At 35.6% G+C, this 19,590-nt stretch overlaps 1 protein-coding gene across 1 annotated transcript; it reads left to right on the top strand.

Moving 5' to 3' along the window:
* Nucleotides 1-3,336: 3,336 nt before the first annotated feature.
* On the top strand, nt 3,337-18,886 carry LOC121414860 (homeobox protein CDX-4-like). The gene is made up of 3 exons (XM_041607916.1): nt 3,337-4,229; nt 15,725-15,870; nt 18,143-18,886. The coding sequence occupies exons 1-3, from the start codon at nt 3,680-3,682 to the stop codon at nt 18,680-18,682; spliced, it is 1,236 nt and encodes a 411-aa protein (XP_041463850.1). The 5' UTR covers nt 3,337-3,679; the 3' UTR covers nt 18,683-18,886.
* The last annotated feature ends 704 nt before the right edge of the window (nt 18,887-19,590 follow it).

Genomic DNA, 19,590 nt, shown 5'->3' with positions numbered 1-19,590 from the left:
GTAGTAGTAGTAGTAGTAGTAGTAGTAGTAGAGTAGTAGTAGTAGTAGTAGTAGTAGTAGTAGTAGTAGTAGTAGTAGTAGTAGTAGTAGTAGTAGTAGTAGTAGTAGTAGTAGTAGTAGTATAGTAGTAGTAGTACTAGTAGTAGTAGTAGAAATACTAATACTATTATTATTATCATTATTATTATTGTTGTTGTTGTTATTATTATCATCATCATCATTACTATTATTCATTATTATCATCATCATTGTTGTTATGATCATTATTATCATTAGCAAAATTACAACTGTTATTATTGTTAATAGAAATTTACACATGTGCATTGTGCATTAATATACACATTTCTGCCGTCGCACATCAAGATAATTTGTTTTTGTTTTGTTTTAACGGTAACCTGACATTTTTGAAGGGGGTACTCCCCCATTAGGACACCATCCAATATCCATTTAATATTCCCTGCTTCGTCACCAAATTATAAATGAGGGACCTCACCACACAACGGGGCTCATTAAAGATCTCATTAGCGCCTTCGTATAATGTTTTGATGACACCGCATCATATGGCCTGGCGCTCCATAATGCGAAAGGCGGTCTCCCTTTGATGTTATGAATTTGAATTTGAGTGGTTTGTAAATGACATCACACATTGAGGGGAAGAAAATGTTCCGGTTTGTATCCTATCTGGCTGATTTTATTCATCAAATTTAAAATCATTACATTTGAATTACTACCACTCCTACCACATTGTGGTATACTTGTGTGTGTTTTTTTTTTCTTCACTTTTTTCGTATTTCTGCCAATCATTAGTTGTCATCCATTCTGCTCATTTAATATGATCATATAAGTTTTGATTTTTGGCATATTCTCAAGCATACCTGCTTACAATGACTATCCGTCTTCCGCAAGAGATTTTAAGATCAATGCAAAACTCTCAGATCAATGATGTCTATTTCTAATTTATTGTCAAACCTAAGTAAAGAAATCAAACAACTATCAGACTTTCGTATCATCTGCTGCTTCATTTTCATGATATAGTCCTTGCGCCATGTACAATGTCTACCCAAGAAAAGTCCATTGATCCCCTAAAGAGACTTTGTACCAAACAACCCAACTTTGAGATAATTTACTGTTCACCGATATTGTAACATTAAAGATTTATTAGAAAAAACATGTGATAAAAGCTTAAAAGTTGCATTGACGAAAGTTTTACAAAGTTTTTAAGTAGAAAAAAACACACTTGAAATTAAAAAAATAAGCATTATTACAAAATAACAAATATATTACAGCAAATCAATTACAATACAAATTCAAAATTTTACGGTATAATCAAGATAATAGTTACATGAGATAAGTTTTGAAGGGCTACGATAAAATGTACTCTTAGATTTGATAGACTGAGAAGGTTGGGCGGTAATTCAATATGAAATCAAATTGACACCATCAGTATTTTAAGTCTAAGTAAATTGAATCTTTGCAATTGAAAAGGTAAACTCAGCTAACTGGCTAGTGTGAGTATTAGTATTATAGGGATATCAATAATTTAATGATACTATAAACTATAAATGCAGACAAAATTTAAAGATACATGAAAGTCATTGCTAACAATAATTAACAAGTTAAACATATAGTATCGAATTTTGTAAAGATAAGATGTGGAAGCAACGTGGTGTAGCGGTTCGGACTCTCGCCTTGCAATCAGAGGGTCGTGTGTTCGAATCCCACCATTCGTAGTTCCTTTCTGCGCATGATCAAAAGATTCTACGCATGATCAGAAGAAGGTCATTTGCACTAAAGTGACATGGTGCTTTAAAATCTAATGAGATAAGCACCAACATCGATGTCTTGATTATTCATATATTCTTTTGAATTGTCATTTTCATTTACATCCACAAAAAACAACAATGCTTCCACGAACGACTAGTATTTCACAGTTTGTCAAGTACATTGTGCAACATGCTAAGATATGCATTCAAAGTAGGAATGCAACAAATACCTTCATTAAGTGTTTAATGGTGTGCTATTCTAGTCACCTGGTCTATCCAATTCCTTCATCCTGCTATGTAAGGCAAGCTTACGTAATATCTTGCTTTGAAATCTGCCTATCATGATGAAAGAAATGAAAGGTCATTTGACCAAAATTGCCCATGAAGTAATTACGAACTGTCGCAACTCTTCATCCAGTGTTAAATGGGTACCCGGTAGAATGTGAGAGCCTATGCATAATAGACCAGGCCGGGGCGGGGGATTAGCTGCTGTTTCGTGAGTATATTTTCCAAAGTATATTCTGCAAGAATGGTCATTTCCATTGTAATGAATAAACGAGTGTCAAAAATTTAGCCCCCAATCAGAAGCCCCCTCAAAATGGTTAGTCTAGAACCGTGCCTGATTTTGAAACAAAAAAAAACTCAATTATAATTCTAACTCTAACTCTATATCCTCTGGGAAGACACGAGCAATAATATTGTTACAGAAGCAAATGTCCTGTCAAGATCAATCAATCGCTATGCTCTATGATACGGGCCCTGGCTGAGAGGGGCGCACAAGAATGTTTTCCAAAAAGGGGCAAAGAAATTTGAAATATTAAAAAGATGTATAACCGAGGAAACGAAGCCAATGAAATTGTTCATTCGAGTCTGTGTCATAAGGTTAGTTAGATTTGCAGTTTTGGTCAGGTTTCCACTTGTAAAACAAACAATAAATAAAAATAAGAAAGCAAACAATATCCCATTTGCCCTTCTGATGATCAGAAGCATTGTGAAATATCAAATTTCTTTTATCAAATGAAAAAATAGGAAATTCGAATAACTGTTTCGTAGAAATTCTTTAAGGGAGAGGAAGAGGTGGGAGGGGTGGGGATATTCAATTCTTCTTTACATATTGCATTCTTATATGGTATAAAATGCAAAGGAAAATAAAATAATACATGTATTTAATCGTAATGATTGCAATTTGGCACTCCTCCCAACAAAAAATCGAAGCATCCAAAGCAAAAAGAAGTTGAAATATTTAGTTTAACTTTAAACTGTTGTCCAATTTGTGTTAACTTTTACCAATTCATAATTATGATGCATATACAGCTTCATAAAGAGAATCCATACATGTATATCAACTAAAGATCGTCATTGTCTTTACCATGATAATAAAGATTGAATAAGCTTCCAGCTACCTGTTCTTATTGTTTTCTTTGGTATGTCGAAAGGGGCGGGGCTCAACATATAGGCCTATTTAGCGGATGAATGGTGAGGCTTCCACAACTCTCATGAACGAAGAGTCATCTGTGACCATGCCCCCCTAAATTTATGTTGGTTGATTAGCTTCAAGACAAGCCAGTGAGTTAGGTAAACAAACCGTCGATCAAGAGATACCTTAAAATTAGATGCACGGTTGTTTCGTTCAACAGACAGATCGCGATAGCTTTACAACGCGCATCTTTCACAACTAGCTTCTCCTTTTTTTTAAACTTTCGAACTATTTTTTTTTTGAATATCCAACTAGATTTGAAATTCAACCTTTCTTGACATTTTCTAAAAGGTTTGGTTCTTTGGGAGTTTCTGGTGTACTGTGGACATTAAACTGTGATTGTTGCCCGGTAGTTGGTTGAAGATATAAAACACGCTTATTGGCCTAGCGGTCGTATAATATTCATTACCAGGGCGTAACGTCTATAAAACCATATTTTATGATGACGCTGGAGTATCTTCACCCACAGCAAGCCGAGAACATGTACATCCACCACCCCTCCGCGTCGGGGGGCTTCCAGCAGCAAGGCATCCATCCGCCTCCTCCTGCTCCACCCCACCACCAGTTCGCATCCACAGACTACTGGCAGCAGCTGCACGGCGTCACCGCCGGTGGCGACCATTCCGCACCGGTAACAGGCGCCAGCTCCTCCGTGTCCAACACTGCCGTGAGCAACCAGCCCAACTCGACACCGGGTTGGACGAGCGGTGGGCTAGCCGGCGCCATCACCGCCTCCGCCGGAGGAGCGGTGCCGGTGACGGAATGGCAGTATATTCACCACGCCTCGCAGAATTCAAACACGGCGTCGTGTCCGCCGACGACGTCGCTTTACACCGGAGTTTCTGACGACTTCGTTGGAGGTCATAGTCAGGGGCAAGCCTATGTTAGCCCCGGTGGGATCCAAACAGTTGCCCAAGCTTTGCACCGGCCAATGATGACTACCTATGACTGGATGAAAAGCTCTACATATCGCTTCAACCCCCAAACAGGTATTTTAACGAATAATAATTAAAATGTGAAGTAAGGTTCATCTTTTTGATGAAATATGCTTGAAAAATCATATCATATCATTCATCTTCCATTCATTTTCATTCAAATGCAATTGAAATTAATTTCTTTGGCATAAATATTTACAACTATACAACTGAGTAACACCGTTTAAAAAAAACACACCATCGTTTAATTGTATGAACCTTTTTTAAGAGGAAAACTTCTTATTCCAGTATCGTCGCTTTGCCTTTCAGGAATTTTTTCTATATTCTGGGAACATACAAAAAACATACATTTTGATATCAGAATTTGTTGATTTTTCTGGGTACGTATTAATAAAGTAAACTATAACGAAAATTATGCAAATGCTCTGAACAAACTTGATAAAAATAAATACGAAATTCATTCCCATTGATGAATATATATTTTGAAGTTTGAATGAAGAAGATCACCATCAGGCATTTGTATAGAAAATAAAAGAAAATGTCCAAGTTAATGTTATCAAAACATTCAAATCGTATTATACTCACGCACAGAGTAAAAAAAAAGTTCCCTTTACATGTATTACCATGATTACTATAATATACGGTTTGTTCATTCAGTCAATGATAACAAAAATTATGATAATGCTACAAGTTAAAAATACGATATAAGATTATTGCTACGAACATGATGCCTATATGTGCAAATTCTACTGCATTTTCTCAAAATAATTTCAACCATCGCATAAGAGGACACAAATCACAAGTTTATGTTATGCAATGAGGACAAAAAATACAAAAATATAAAAATGAACATGTATTCTGATTTGATTCCATAGTTTCAATTCCAAGTTTTTTAAAAATACTTAATATTACATTGTCAATTACATCTCTCACTCTATTAATATAATACAGGGGCCGCGGAACCGGGGGGAGGGGGGCTTCAGCCCCCCCCCCCACTTTTTTCCAAAACCGTATGATTGTGATTTTTAGCATGGTCAGCCCCCACTTTTGGCTCAGCCCTCCCCCCCCCCCCCACTTTGCAAACTGTTCCGCGGCCCCTGTATTACGATGAATATTCTGAAAAAAGAATGAATTAAATACATAATGGAGACAAAAAGTCTTCTTCTTCTGGAAACAGTATAGTCCACCGTCTGGTGTATTGTCCTACTGGAGTCATGTGAGAAAGAAGTCACGTGGGAAAGAAGTTTTTATTAAGTAACTCACGTCATTTCGTCAATCTAGATGTTTTATATTTGAAAGTAAGTACTTCTTTCTATATAAAAAAATATTGGCTTATTTCTTACACCGCAGTTGCCAAGATTTTTTTTTAAACTGGAGGAATATGGGGGGGGGGGGGAGGGGGGTAAGCACGTACACGGTCACAATTAGATAGTCAGTTTTACGGTTGCTGTGCTCTCCATATTTTTGTTCAAACACAAGTTCTTTGAAAATATCCCCTGACCAAAAATAAAGTTATAAGAAAATGAATCTCAACAAAATCAACTAAATTTACTTGTACCCTCCCCTCCTCAATTTTCTAAAAAATTGTATCATATATATATATATATATATATATATATATATATATATATATATATATATATATACATATAGAGAGAGAGGGGGGGAGAGAGAGAGAGAGAGAGAGAGAGGTTGTGCGGGATTGTATTTTTACTCATACCTATCATGCCTATTATGCCTATCGCAATTTTATGGGGGTTTTTATATTCAATTTGTATGTCATTCTGTTTCCCTTCCTATATGTTATTATCATTATTATCATCATAATTTTTATTGTTGTTATTATAATCAATATTTGAATGAATCGATATACAATTTCATTTGGTTTCTGCTGTACCATACTCACTTGGAAGAGAATATAATAGGACAATAATGTACGAACAAAGCGAATTACTAAATAACAGTAGACTTGTTGGTTTAAAATACGATTCAAGATGAAAAAGTTTTTCATTCCCTAATTCTACTCTCATGCGTAAGCCTACCTCGAACCAAAACAAAAATCTGTAATTTTAAATAATAATAAGTATTATTTCTGTTTATCTTAAATTGCACGTTCATGATAGAGGTATCAGTGTATCAATTTCAAGCTTTTACCATACATGCCATAAGACGTTGGTCTCAGCTCATTTATCCTTATCGTTTTGACCTCATATTCTCATGTTTATCTTTCATAATTGTCATTAAGAAAAAAAAATAATTTAAATGATAAAATAGAATCTATAATAATCGTAATAACGTTGCTTGTCATTTATACAGCAATGCTGTATATGTTAGTGGTAATGTAGTTCATTTTACAAACAGGATTTTCTCAATAAGGGTTTTAAACACGTTGTCAACCATGTCAACATTGTTGAGGAAATGATTCTAATAATGAAATTATGAAAACTAATATAAATCAGTTCAGTTGTGTCGATCATGCGTCCAGCGGCGAAATTGTTGCATAAAAAACAACCCGCTTAATCAAACTTAACTAAATTTTCAAAGAATCAGAAATTGACATTTGTTTGGGATCGAGTTTGATTTGTAATAAGTTGCGCTTAGTGCGTGATTTTTTCAGAACTCTGGTAGTGGGCCTACAAATGTCACATGGAGTCAAATTTGCGAAACCGCCATCAGACCAACAAAATCCAGTTTTTAACTTTATTTACATTGTTCGGTATGGAGACGGTTTCGTTGATTTGACTATAGAATTAGTATATTTAAAATGGTAAACATGATAACAATGATGTTCAAAAAATGTGTAAATCATGAAGATATGGAATCTTAAACGACCACGCCCCTCCGTGCACCATCCCTGTCACGACATCAAAATAAAAATTGAACTTAAGTGATGATTTTTTTTCAGTCTGTAAATTTTGTAGATTCAAACGCCATGATCGCCTGAGTGAAATAATGATATGTTGCTTTTTAATTCTTTAAAAAAAGTTCTGGAAAAAAAACATTAATAAGATACATACATAGCAGCAATAAAACATTTCCAAATCATATATACATATTTGAAGGGAACATTATCATTGTTTGTTAACAATATGAATCTCCTTCATCACGTTCAAGTATCTTAAACGGTTTATTCGACAAAGTTGCAAGTTTGCATTTTAGGGCGAATAGCGAACCGGTTTCTTGTAATAAAATGAATAAGCGTGTGCTGTTGCATGTATGACGACATAACCGTTCGCGAGGATATTCGTTGTGCATTTCAGAGTAAAAGTTTACTACGCAGCACCTTTTGCAATATTTTGAAGTTCTGACATTTAGATGTTTAGATTTCAAAATAATAAGTGTGAATTTGGCATTGATTTCTGAAATTGATATAAAGATATTAAGTGAAACGTTCAGCTGCACTGTAGACGAATGTCGCAGAGTCGGTAATACCCGTTGACAATTTTGTCTATTCATGCTGCTCTTAACTGACTTTGAAATATTCCGATTCCTCAGGATAATAACGCACAAAGAAATAATAAGTCTATTTCTTATATAGATCTTTAAATCTATTTCTGCCAACCGAAAAATTAATTTCTGTTCTACAACCATGAATACTTGACCTTGTCTCCAAGTTTAGTATTTGTAACAATCCCTATCTTAATACTCCATTTTATGATATATCAGGCGCACGCAATGCTTATTAATTTTACCCCAAAAACTGGACTTTATAATGTAAAATATTCACTACAAATATTGTTAATTTTCCAACTGTGTGATCTTACCTTAATTTTGACGAACATCATTTATTATTCCAATCCGATCTTTGATGAAGAGTCCTGAAAAGTACTTACCCTTTTCCATTTCAAGATTTCTGTACAGAATATCCAATAATGTAAAATAAAAATTAAATTCCTTCGATACATTGTTACTCCAACCCTATCAACAATGTTCTGTGATACAAAAAATGCTTTAACCCTACCTTTATAAGCATTTATGAATTGCATTTACAGCAACAAATTCGTAATCGTATTCTGTCTAAGTGTTTCTTTTTGAAAAGGTTTATAAGCTTTTATGAAATAAGTACCGTCAAATTGCCCAGAATTGCCGGCAGATTTATACTAGTTTTATTGGGTTATGGCACGTAATTTAGACACCGTCGCCAGCGCATGCCAATGAAACACGGGGCACCAGTGGCGTCAAAACTTAGGGTTCGTGTATACGCCATAAAAGCGCGGGGTATTATGACGGTCAATAACAGTTTTATAATCCATATAGCATGCTAACAGCTTTTTATGGAACTTCGTTTTGGGGAATAGGGTCTATGAACAGCCAGCAGGTGTGTTTGCCTAGAAATTCGATAATTATTTCCATGATTTGGTTTTTGTTTCTGATTAATTACGATTATCAAAATATAACAAATTATATGATTTACAACATGAACACATTATCAAAAAAATAAAACGAAACATATACGTTAAAGATTTAGTTTACAACATCGTATATGAATCGTGTGGTTATTGATATTAGTTATTCTATATGATTACTGGTAAACAATTCTTCCTACTCCTTATGCTTCTTTCATTATATACCTTTATTGTCATCATCAACATCCTCACAGCCATCAGAGTTGTTTTGGGGATATTAACTTTTGAATGGACAAAGAAGGTAAAGGTCCTATATTCAAAAAGGGAAATCGCGTATACCCCTATTAAGGAATAAAAATAATCTGGGATATATATTTTGAAAGTGAATGTCGAGAAGGACATTTCTTAAAAAGAAGACTTTAGCTTGTTGAGATTTTCCTTAAAACCTGGACTTTTTTCTGGACTTGTGTAGCAAATAATCTCACGACGTTGAAGAGTGAAGTTCAACTTACGAAGATACATTACAAGATTCCATTTATAATTATTTTTGATATATTATCGAAGTGCTGAATTTTGCATTTGATTTTTGTCTAGGTATTCGCATTCTTGGTAGCATGAATTCATTTTATTGTCTGGTTCTAATTTTATTCTGATAACGAAACTCGAGCAGGTTGTAAAACAATCCATTGCTAATTCTTTAACGACCCACTGGTATGCTGTCCCAACCGCGCTACTACACCTGTTGGAAGAGTTTTATGATATAACAGCCTGTAATTCTGTCTGTAATATGCTATTCATTTATATCATTAGACCTTCTCCGGAGAAGTAGCATTTAATGTGCTAATTTGTTATTCTTTCCTGATGTTATTGGGCCCTGCATGGCCCAATAAAGTTGAGTTGTAATAGTTGTTTTATAGACGCTTTTTGTATTGCAGTACGACCCCCTTCAAAAGATTTACATTGATTGATTTCTTTATAATACTGTCTGATAGTATCAACCTACATACAAACTTTTAATACGATATGTTTATATTTTGGCCTTCTGGGGCCCGTTGCAGAAAGCGCTGCGATCAAACGCAAATGTGCAACTTGATTTTCAGCCAATGAAGCACCTGTATTCGGGACTTGCGCTTAATATTTTTGACTTGCGTTTAAACGCAAATCTTTCTGCAACAAGTCCCTGGTGTCTTAAATATTCTCAAAAAATGTTTTTAGAAATAAATAGTTCGTTATAAAATGAAATTTTATTTTTTTAATGAAATACGAATCAAATTTTAGACACACAAATTAAAAAGTGTATTCATTCCGACATTTTTTTATAGTGAGAATGCGTAATAACGTCTAATTTTCCTACAATAGACCTACATTCCTTATGCCCTTAATATGAATGTCAAAGCACAACCAATATTCAACGCTTCTCCGGTATATGAGTTCGTTGCTATTTTTAGTGCATCATTAGACACGTGATATACGTAAAGAAATCAGAAAGAAATAGACAACAGAGATTAGCTTAAAGACTCACAGCTATTAAAAAATCGCCATTATTTTAACTTCCACAGAAATCTTCATTGTCATTGGCTGCTGAGCCCCTTAACAACTGTCCTCGGTAAAAACGATGTTGAAAATTCTATACAACGCTGGTAATAGTGTTGTTTAACATTAAAAAAACCCTGCTTAATTCATTTAGAATTAAATTTTTAAAATAAAACTTTATTGTTAAAGATTTGAAACACATGTTAAAATTGTTTAAACAACTTGTGCAATGCTAGTATAGTAACATTGTTGTTTAAAACTGTTTAACAGTGTTTTTACTGTTTAGTTAACATAATCTCATGCAATACATAACCCTCATGAAGTCGGGCTCAGATAACACGCAACGTTTTTTGAAAACTCTGACCCTCAAAATAAATATCGCATACCTGAATAATTATTCAGAATGAAAATTTGTAGGAGTGCTCCTCAATGAGTGGAGAAAGTTCTTACATAGTGTAATGTGAATTCGACGACCACAATAAACCGCTTTACATTTCGTCCCGATGTCTGTAGTTGAATTCGACCTCAGAGTACTGTTATTATGGCGGACATAACGGGGCTTCCACTATGGAAAAAAAAACAACGCTTTTTTTCAATGGGTTATGTAACGAACCAGGTGGGTTGCTATGTCAGTTGTAAGTCCATCCACTATATTTAACAGGAATGCTTGAAACCCTAGTTAGAAATGTTTACAAAACAGCACTTGAACCGAACTGAATTATCATCAAGTGCTATTTTCTTTATTATTTGATTACAATGCATTACATAATGCACAAATTTTACATTTTAGTAACATTTGCAGAATATGAGCATGTATTATTATTCTTCTTAGATATTTTCGTGTAAATAATAATAATATATCCGCTTTATATTGCTTTACACCTGTTATTTGAAACCTTGTAATATTCTCAATTCATCCAACATGTGTGACTGGCCCTGCATCTGTTCAGTAATCTAAAGTTTGTTGACATCAATCTGATTTCCACCTTCGTTTCTTACCTTTTTCTTTCCTATAGACGCATAAAGTCGACAATTTCCTTTTTTTTTCATTTCCAAGGGGATCCACACTTTACAAGCATTGACTGTAATAAGTTATATACATTTTACATTATTAAATTTTGGCATATCTTGTAAAGAACCTTTAGTTTATACTCATTTTTTTTAAAGCCATTTTTTCATCTTTGCAAAAGCGACTAATGTTTTCGCCCCATCATCAAAAAGAGAGGAGAGAGATAAGAAGGGGTAAATAAACAAAAGAAGAAGCCGTTAGCGGTGTCAAAGACCGTTGTAAATAAACACTAACTGACATGAAAATCTCGTTAGTGGGATGAACGAGCAAATCATTCTACAGTTTACAGATAGATAACGACGAATAGTCTGCATTCGTTGTATCTATTTGTCCCATACCACAAGAAAAGTATCTAATGAAAATAAAACGCCCCGACGCCTTTTGAAACCAGTGTTCATGCCGCCCTGATTTGCATATAGCTTCACCATGAGATAACTTATATGCCATTGTAAGGAAATCGGTTTATTTCCAAATCCACCATCAGCATGATCAGCCCCCAAATTTGTACGTAATTTGCGTGCAATAGAAGGTAAGTTTCTTGAAACGCGCGGCTCACCGCCTCCCCATTATTAAAAATGTTACAATTTCGTTTCGTTTCGTTTCACTTATTTCAACAATAAGAGCAGCAGAAAAACAATGGTTTTACATTACATTAAATTTTACAGATCATCATAAATACATCAAAGAAAATTCTTATGGCAATCACAGCTTCAGTGAAAATATTACGTGAAATTTATAATGAAGAACTTCAATTCTTGAATCGTCAACGAAAGGGGTAGGCCCCTCCTACCATTTGCCGTATCTTACCTTATCATTACGCATATATTTTTCCTTTCCTTGGCTGCAACAAACTCGTCGAAATTTGCGAAAGAAATATAATTAAATTCGCCTTGTCCATTTCATTCTTATACTTGGATAAAAACAGTTTTCATTGTCGCTCCATCGTCTTGACAAAAGCTAACTCACTGCCATGTGGTATTTAATGAATAAATATACATGGTAAACAGAATAATCCAATGATGATGTCTTCCATAATTATACATAAGTTAGGGGGTTTGGGAGTAGGGCTAAATTTTCTATCATTTTCAAAACAATTTAGAGTAAAAGAATAAAATGTGAACCTATTTGAGGGATTACAGATGCAATCCCATCTATTAGTGCCAGAGTGGGCTTGTGGGTTGATAAGTATATTCTACAGGCCAGCCGAATGAACGAACAATAAGCGTGACTTTCTTACTTGTTAATATGTATCTTTTCCCTTCTTATATCTCTGACATAAGTTTGAACCCGAAATGATTTATTATCCCGAGGCGAGTTAAATATTAAACCGATATTTGACAAGAGTACCATAAAGTTACTCTCCACTGGACTACTGCAACATATCGGGGTGCCATAAAACATGGGCCGTTAAAGGATGCAAATGAGGTCCTACTAGGAAGGCTAACTCCAGGTCACCTTTCGAAAGAACGAAGAGGAAATTGAGGATTCTTCATAATTCTTCCCCATAAATTTCCCTATATACTTTGATTGCTTTATTTTGAACCAGGGATACGTTGCCAACGTCCGTTTTCTATTGAAATGCATGAAATTCATGAGTGAGACAAAGATTACATTTAACTATAACAAGGAATACGAAAATAAAAAATAAAACCGATTCTACAAACGAGAGTTTACTATCGTATGTGTTGCTCTTCTAGTAAATCATTAACAGGTTTCTTTTTTTTTCGATCTCTCATTTTAATCTCTAGACATTAAAATTTCATTACGTAAGTACAACTTAGCCATTATATAAAAGTATTTTTAATTATGACACAAATTGAGATTGGATTATTGTGAGAAATGTACATCTGTCATTTAATAGCTTTTTAACAACATGAAAGACGCGGGAAAATAGCATGTGTTGTATACATATCCCGTATTACATTCTTCTCAATTAGTGCTGACTTGCTTAGAAAGAATTGGCAACATCATGCATGCATTTTAATGGCGCTTATTGCTTTCTATTTACTGTAGTCGAAGAATACACCAATTTTTCAAGTTAAAACGAAAAAAAAATGAATAAATATGAAGAAACATTTCAATAACCGTAGTGATCTGTCTTCAACATTGTGTCATTCCTGCAGGCGCGTCTTATTCCTTACGTTGTACCGTGTCACGGTTTATCAATTAGCACAAATCGTCACGTATTTTATGATGTTGATGCTTGTCGTCTCGTTTGTAGTATTTGAATTTATCATGAGGGAACATACTGGTGGAAAATTTTATTTTGGCGAAGTTTTAAGAACATCCAATACAATGCTATATATATATATATATATATATATATACATTATGGACCTGATGTTTGGAATTCGATACTTACTAGTATATATATATATATATATATACTAGTATATATACATATATATATATATATATATAAAGATGGTATGGTATATATATATATATATATATATATACATATATATATATATATATAAAAGATGGTATCAACTATAGTTAATGCTAGTGGCGTCACAATTGAAATATTTCCCCCTTTGTGATTTTCCAAGTATTAACAAAGGGATAAAAATGAATAAAACGATAAAGAAAAAAGGGGTGGGGGAGAATCGAAGAAGGACTGTTTCATTGTATCCCGATTAATGAGTTGAGAATAAAGATGACGTCCTCTTTGAGTCGTACCCCCCCCCCACCAGTGGCGTAGCTAGGATTTTTTGCTGGGGGCACTGGGGGGTCCTTGCTTTTTCAGGGGAGCACCATTTTTTCCGGGGTGTGTGTGTGTATGTGTCACAAGGGCGGATCCGACTTTCGCCATTAGGGGACGGTACCAGAAATTATCTTCACCTATATTTTCCCCGATCAGTCACTTCTTAGTTTTGTTCTTATAAAACAACATAGACATGAAATAATCTCATAAGCCTTATAAAAAGTGCGAGCGCGAAGTGCGAGCGATTTTTTTTTTTTTTTTACTTTCACGTATTTTGTCCTGAAAATTGAATATTCTGGGCAATATGTTATGTGTGATCCTGAGCAAGATTCGTATGTTACTTGATGGTTACTGCGAACGCCAAGCGCGAGCAGAATTTTTTATTCACTGTTCTAGCATTATCGAAAAAAGGACCTGTTCGGGACTGCTTACAGTTACCCACGAAGACCTTATATTTTCCAATAATGCGAGCGCGAAGCGCGAGCAAATATTTTTGACATTCCGGCCTAAAAATGGTCATTCTAAGCACTTTTTGTATTCATGAATGAGAAAGGTATGTGACTTTATAAACACTTGATGCGAGCGCGAAACGCGAGAGGAAGAAAATTGATATTTTAGACCTAAAAGCGTGACACTCTATTCATATTTTGTAAATCATAAATAGGATATAGTTAATTGGGTATCATTAATAATGCGATCGTGAAGCAGACAATTATTGATATTCTGATGTGAAACCGGATAATTTAAGTACATTTTAAATAAAGAACATGCAGGCTATCGCGCATGTTTTAGATTTAGACCTAGAATCTGGGCACTCTGAATACATTTGTTTAATAGAACATTATGGAATACACGTAGACAATATGAACTTGGCAAATCAAACAATGTGACCACGCAGCGTGAGCTAAAAATGCTGATATGTAAAACGGACATTTTATTTAGCACTTAAATTTGTTAATGAAAAACAAATAATGAAAGCTCGATGTCCGAGCTAAAATATGTTTTGTATATTGACTTCAAAACTTGCTCCATATCAGCCTATTGAACAAAATATGAATCGCACCGAACATGTTGAACAGGCAATTCTGTTTTTTTTTGCAAGTCTTCCCCTCACATTATTTCATTCACTCGATCGTCTTCCTCGTCTTATTTTCCTCTTCTTTTCGTTCTTCTTTTTTGTTTCTTTAATTCTCCCTTTCACCTGGGGGGGGGGGGGCGGCACGCCAAATCTCAGGGGGAGCACTTTTCCCCCAGCCCCCCTCCTCCCGTAGCAACGCCACTGCCCCCACCCCATCAGAAAACAATGGCAAAACTTCTGAAAGCAATGAAAATAAAGTTTTTGCACGGACCATATGTGTTTCTCTTTCTGTTATATTGAGAGGAGTTGGATAATTATGATATTTAATTAAAAAAAGTGAAAGGAGCGATATACAACGTTTGAAGGTATTTAATCACAGTATTTAAAGCGCATAAAACAACATTAAAATTGTTTTGCGGCACGCGCCTGAAATCGTCATGTTGGGTCAATATGGCATCAATACAGTAGTGATGATAATTAACTTTGACTAATTTGTTTTAGAAAATCGATGGTATTTTGCCCTTTTAATGACACCTTCACAATCATGACAATGTAAAATAGTATAATTTTTAACACGTATCAATCATGTTTTTGTGACAATCAACTCAGTAGACCCAAATTGAAAATCACATTCTATGCCAAAATATATAATATTGTTCTTTGTTTGTTATGCCATACTTACTTTTATTTATGTATTCATTTGTTTATTTATTTATTCGTTTATTATATTTTCTATATATTTTCTCTTTGCTGATTCTGAATAATGATGCGAATTACAATTTCGTCTCCTTTTCTCTCTCTCTCACACTATTTTAGGCAAGACGAGAACAAAAGACAAGTATCGTGTTGTATACACTGATCATCAGCGATTGGAACTGGAGAAGGAGTTCCATTACAGTCGGTATATTACTATCAGACGAAAAAGCGAGCTTGCCTTAGCTTTGGGTCTCTCCGAAAGACAGGTGGGCATTTTACATGTTTTTTTTCTCATAAACTGTCCCCTTTTCTTTCCTCATTCATGTTTCATTTTTGTGTATATTTACGATTTTTTATTATCTTTACTATGATTACCATTTATGATAACATGATTTTTGTAATCAGGACTCAGGGGCGTCGATCCATTTTTCAGATTGGGGGGGGGGGCAAAATCATTAACGTTCCAAAGGCGCTGGATCGTACAAGAGTAACAAGACACCCACATATACACACGCACACACACACACACACACACACACACACACACACACATATATATATATATATATATATATATATATATATATAGATAGATAGATAGATAGATAGATAGATAGATAGATAGATAGATATGAGACACAGACACGTATCTCACCAACAAATTAATGCGAGCGCGAAGCGCGAGCTGATTTTTTTTTAGTATACTGGCAGGGAAAGTGTGCCTGTTTAGAACTAATAATAATAATAATAATAGCGGCATATTTACCCAGGGTAGCCACTTCAGTTCCGAAAACTGTTCTCCCAGCGGGCCCTGTTATTATTACCCCGGCTTTAGCACGGCTACCTTGATGGGGCGCTCGAGCATTCGAGGAATTTCTTCCTACCGGGTACCCATTCACCTCACCTGGGTCGAGTGCAGCACAATGTGGACAAATTTCTTGCTGAAGGAAATTACGCCATTTGTAGTAACTCATGAGGAGGATACATATCTCACTACACAGATAGTACGAGTGCCGAGAGTGAGCTAAAATTTCTTTATATTCTGACCTGAAAGCTTGATATTCTAAGCATTTTTGGTACCAATGATTAAGATTGGTATCTAAAAGAAGAAGAGATGCGAGCGCGAAGCGCGAGCAGAAAATTTTGATTTTTCGATTTGAAAAGAATGACAGTTTAATGGACGTTTTTGATAAAGAACAAGATATATATCCACGAAAAGATGAATGCAAATCGAAGCAGGAGTATGGGTTTTTGCTACAGAAATGATGCGAGCGCGAAGCGCGAGCTGAAAATTTTTATATTCCAATCAGAAAAGCGGGCATTTTGAGCACGATTTTAAATAAAGAACGAGTTGTGTATCTCATTCTCGCCGCTTGCTGAACCTTATAATCTTGTTTTTTTTTGCCATATCCGGAATTATTGGGGGGGGGCAAAATGATATGTTTGCCCCCCCCCCAATATTTTCATTGGTGGGGCGATCGCCCCCCCTGCCCCCCCAGGATCGACGCCTCTGTCAGGAATTAAAGGGGGTGCACTGTGTTTGGTCTCTCTTTGACTGTGTGTTATAAATACATACATAGTCTTAAGATATACATTTTCAGATATCTACAGAGAATAAATTAATTGACCTACACACTAAGAAATAAAGGTTCAAAATTGAACCCCGAAAGGTTGATGCAAAATCAGCACCCTATGGGTTCAGAAATTGAATCTCTGATTTGGGGTTCAAAAATTGAACCCTGAAGTTGGGGTTCATTTTTGCACCCTGCGGGTTCAAAACGGCACCACTATAGGGGTTCAATTTAAAATTTAGGGGTGCAGTTTTGAACTCGCAGGGTGCAAAAATTAACTCTTACCGCGGGGTTCAATTTTTGAACCCGTAGGGTGTTGATTTTGCATCAACCTTTCAGGGTTCAATTTTGAACCTTTATTTCTTAGTGTGTATAATAATTTTAGTTGTAGAGAGAAACTAAAATGTTTTGAGGGGAAAAGTAAATTGATTTGCTAGATACATGGTAACATAATTATTGCGGTATAAAATGTATTGAGTAGTTAATGAGCATGTTATCATTCAAGTGTGTCTATATTATTAAACTACACCAGCATTATGGGTCAGGAAACTAGCCAGGTATGAGTAGTTGAGGACTGGAAATGGCGGTATTGGTGCGTATCTGATTTAACAGATAATATACCATCTACATGATCAAGACTACCCTGGTGCAATTACATGACAGTGTACTAGGATTTGAATTTGATTCCGTAATACTCTCAGCACTTACTAGTTAAATAAGAAAGAATAATAAAGATTAATTCATTGTAGGTTATTTAATTGATAAAAATTCGTTCGTTTGTTTGCATTCTAATTTGTAATTTAAGTTCAGAACTTCGTATTTTAGTAGGCAGGAAAATTGACAGTGGCTAGACATCTCACTAAATCATGCGCAATCAAACAGCCAACTGGATAATCGGCGCCTCTTGAATGATTTATATTTGGATTATCATTATTATTATTAACTTGTTTAATTATTGGTTTGACAGGTGAAAATTTGGTTCCAGAATCGGCGAGCTAAGGAACGAAAGATGGCAAAGAAAATAAAGATGCAAGATGGGCAGTCGCATATTCAGTCAACGCATAATGAAGATGATCGTAGTCCGAACGAACGTCATCATGGTCATAAAGAATTTAATCATCCAAGTCAACACAGTCATCATCATCCTCCTCATCATAACACCCACCATCATAGCCATCATCATGCCGTTTTACAGCATTCATCAAGCCCTAACCAAACCGCAGTCGACACCAAGCCCAAACTCCCTATCATCCCCGCGACCGCGATGACCACGGTATCCGCCGAGGTCATCAAGACGACCCCGTTGACGCCAACGACGTCGCCGCCGCATCACGTTACTTTGCAGTCAAACGATGCCACCATGGATGGCAGGGCGCTGACGAGCAGCCACGCCTTGAGCTCCGGCGCAGACACGATCGACAATTCGTTGCATATTCCCATCACCGCTGCCGAAGTTGCAAATCTTGTTTTAGTAAGTAATAAGAATTCCATACTTCAAGCACAGTGATCTATATACCTACACTAAACAATACCCGGTTAATACTTGCACGCATTGTGGTGCCCGTATTGATGCGTGCCAGTGCGGGACACTTGGTGGCATGACTTGGCTAAAGCACTGATCTCTCAGTGGGCTAAAGTTGGCTTTATCAATTCACGCATTGTCCCAATACGTTCACGACATAGTCGCGACATGTTTCCGCATTGCTTGTGCGTAGTTTACTATTTTTTTGCGCCGCTGAATTTCTATTTCGACGCCACCGGGACGCCACGCTGTGGCATGACTAGGTTGCGTATAGACGGTATAGTTCACGAATTTGTAATTTCCAACATGTTGAAAATTTTGGCACGCATTTCACTCACTGCCACGCACCTTTCCGCAAGCTGGCACGCATTCGCGCAGCGCATTGGCCTGCATGATTGCGTGCCAATGCGCAAACTATGCGGGAACCACGATGCGTGCAAGTGTCAACCGAGCTTTTACGTAAGGTTACTTTCTGTAGAATATAGAATATGAAGACTGTTTTGACGTTTCTTTTTGGCTTTTATTATTTTTGTTGAGGGTATGGTTTTGCGAACTATTATTTACATTTATAGTTGTTTTATGATGCAAGACATTTGTTTTTACATTAATGAATAAACAGGACGATCACTGTCCATCAATATGATATTCAATAAGTATTATGGGGATGATCTAGTGTAAAAAAAGGGGGAGGGGGTGAACAAAACATTATTGTAACTTTCCGTATTGTTGTGTCCTTTAAAAAAAACGTACATAACCATATACGTTGGTTTTGATTATTTATGCCTAGTCTTTATCAACACCCTAGCTTATATTGCTCTTGTTTATCGGATTTTTCTTATTAAATAAGAAAAATCCGATAAACAAGAAAATTTTTGTCTTCTTTTTTCATACTG

Source organism: Lytechinus variegatus, chromosome 1 (assembly GCF_018143015.1).
Source record: "Lytechinus variegatus isolate NC3 chromosome 1, Lvar_3.0, whole genome shotgun sequence".
Lineage (NCBI taxonomy): Eukaryota > Metazoa > Echinodermata > Echinoidea > Temnopleuroida > Toxopneustidae > Lytechinus > Lytechinus variegatus.
This window is presented reverse-complemented; position numbering and strand designations above follow the sequence as displayed.

Excerpts from the sequence above, each read along its gene's own strand:
- LOC121414860 (XM_041607916.1), top strand. The coding sequence starts at position 3,680 with ATGATGACGCTGGAGTATCTTCACCCACAGCAAGCCGAGAACATGTAC. Across the intron at positions 4,230-15,724 it reads TCGCTTCAACCCCCAAACAG|GCAAGACGAGAACAAAAGAC; the intron begins GTATTTTAACGA and ends ACACTATTTTAG. Across the intron at positions 15,871-18,142 it reads TGGGTCTCTCCGAAAGACAG|GTGAAAATTTGGTTCCAGAA; the intron begins GTGGGCATTTTA and ends TTGGTTTGACAG.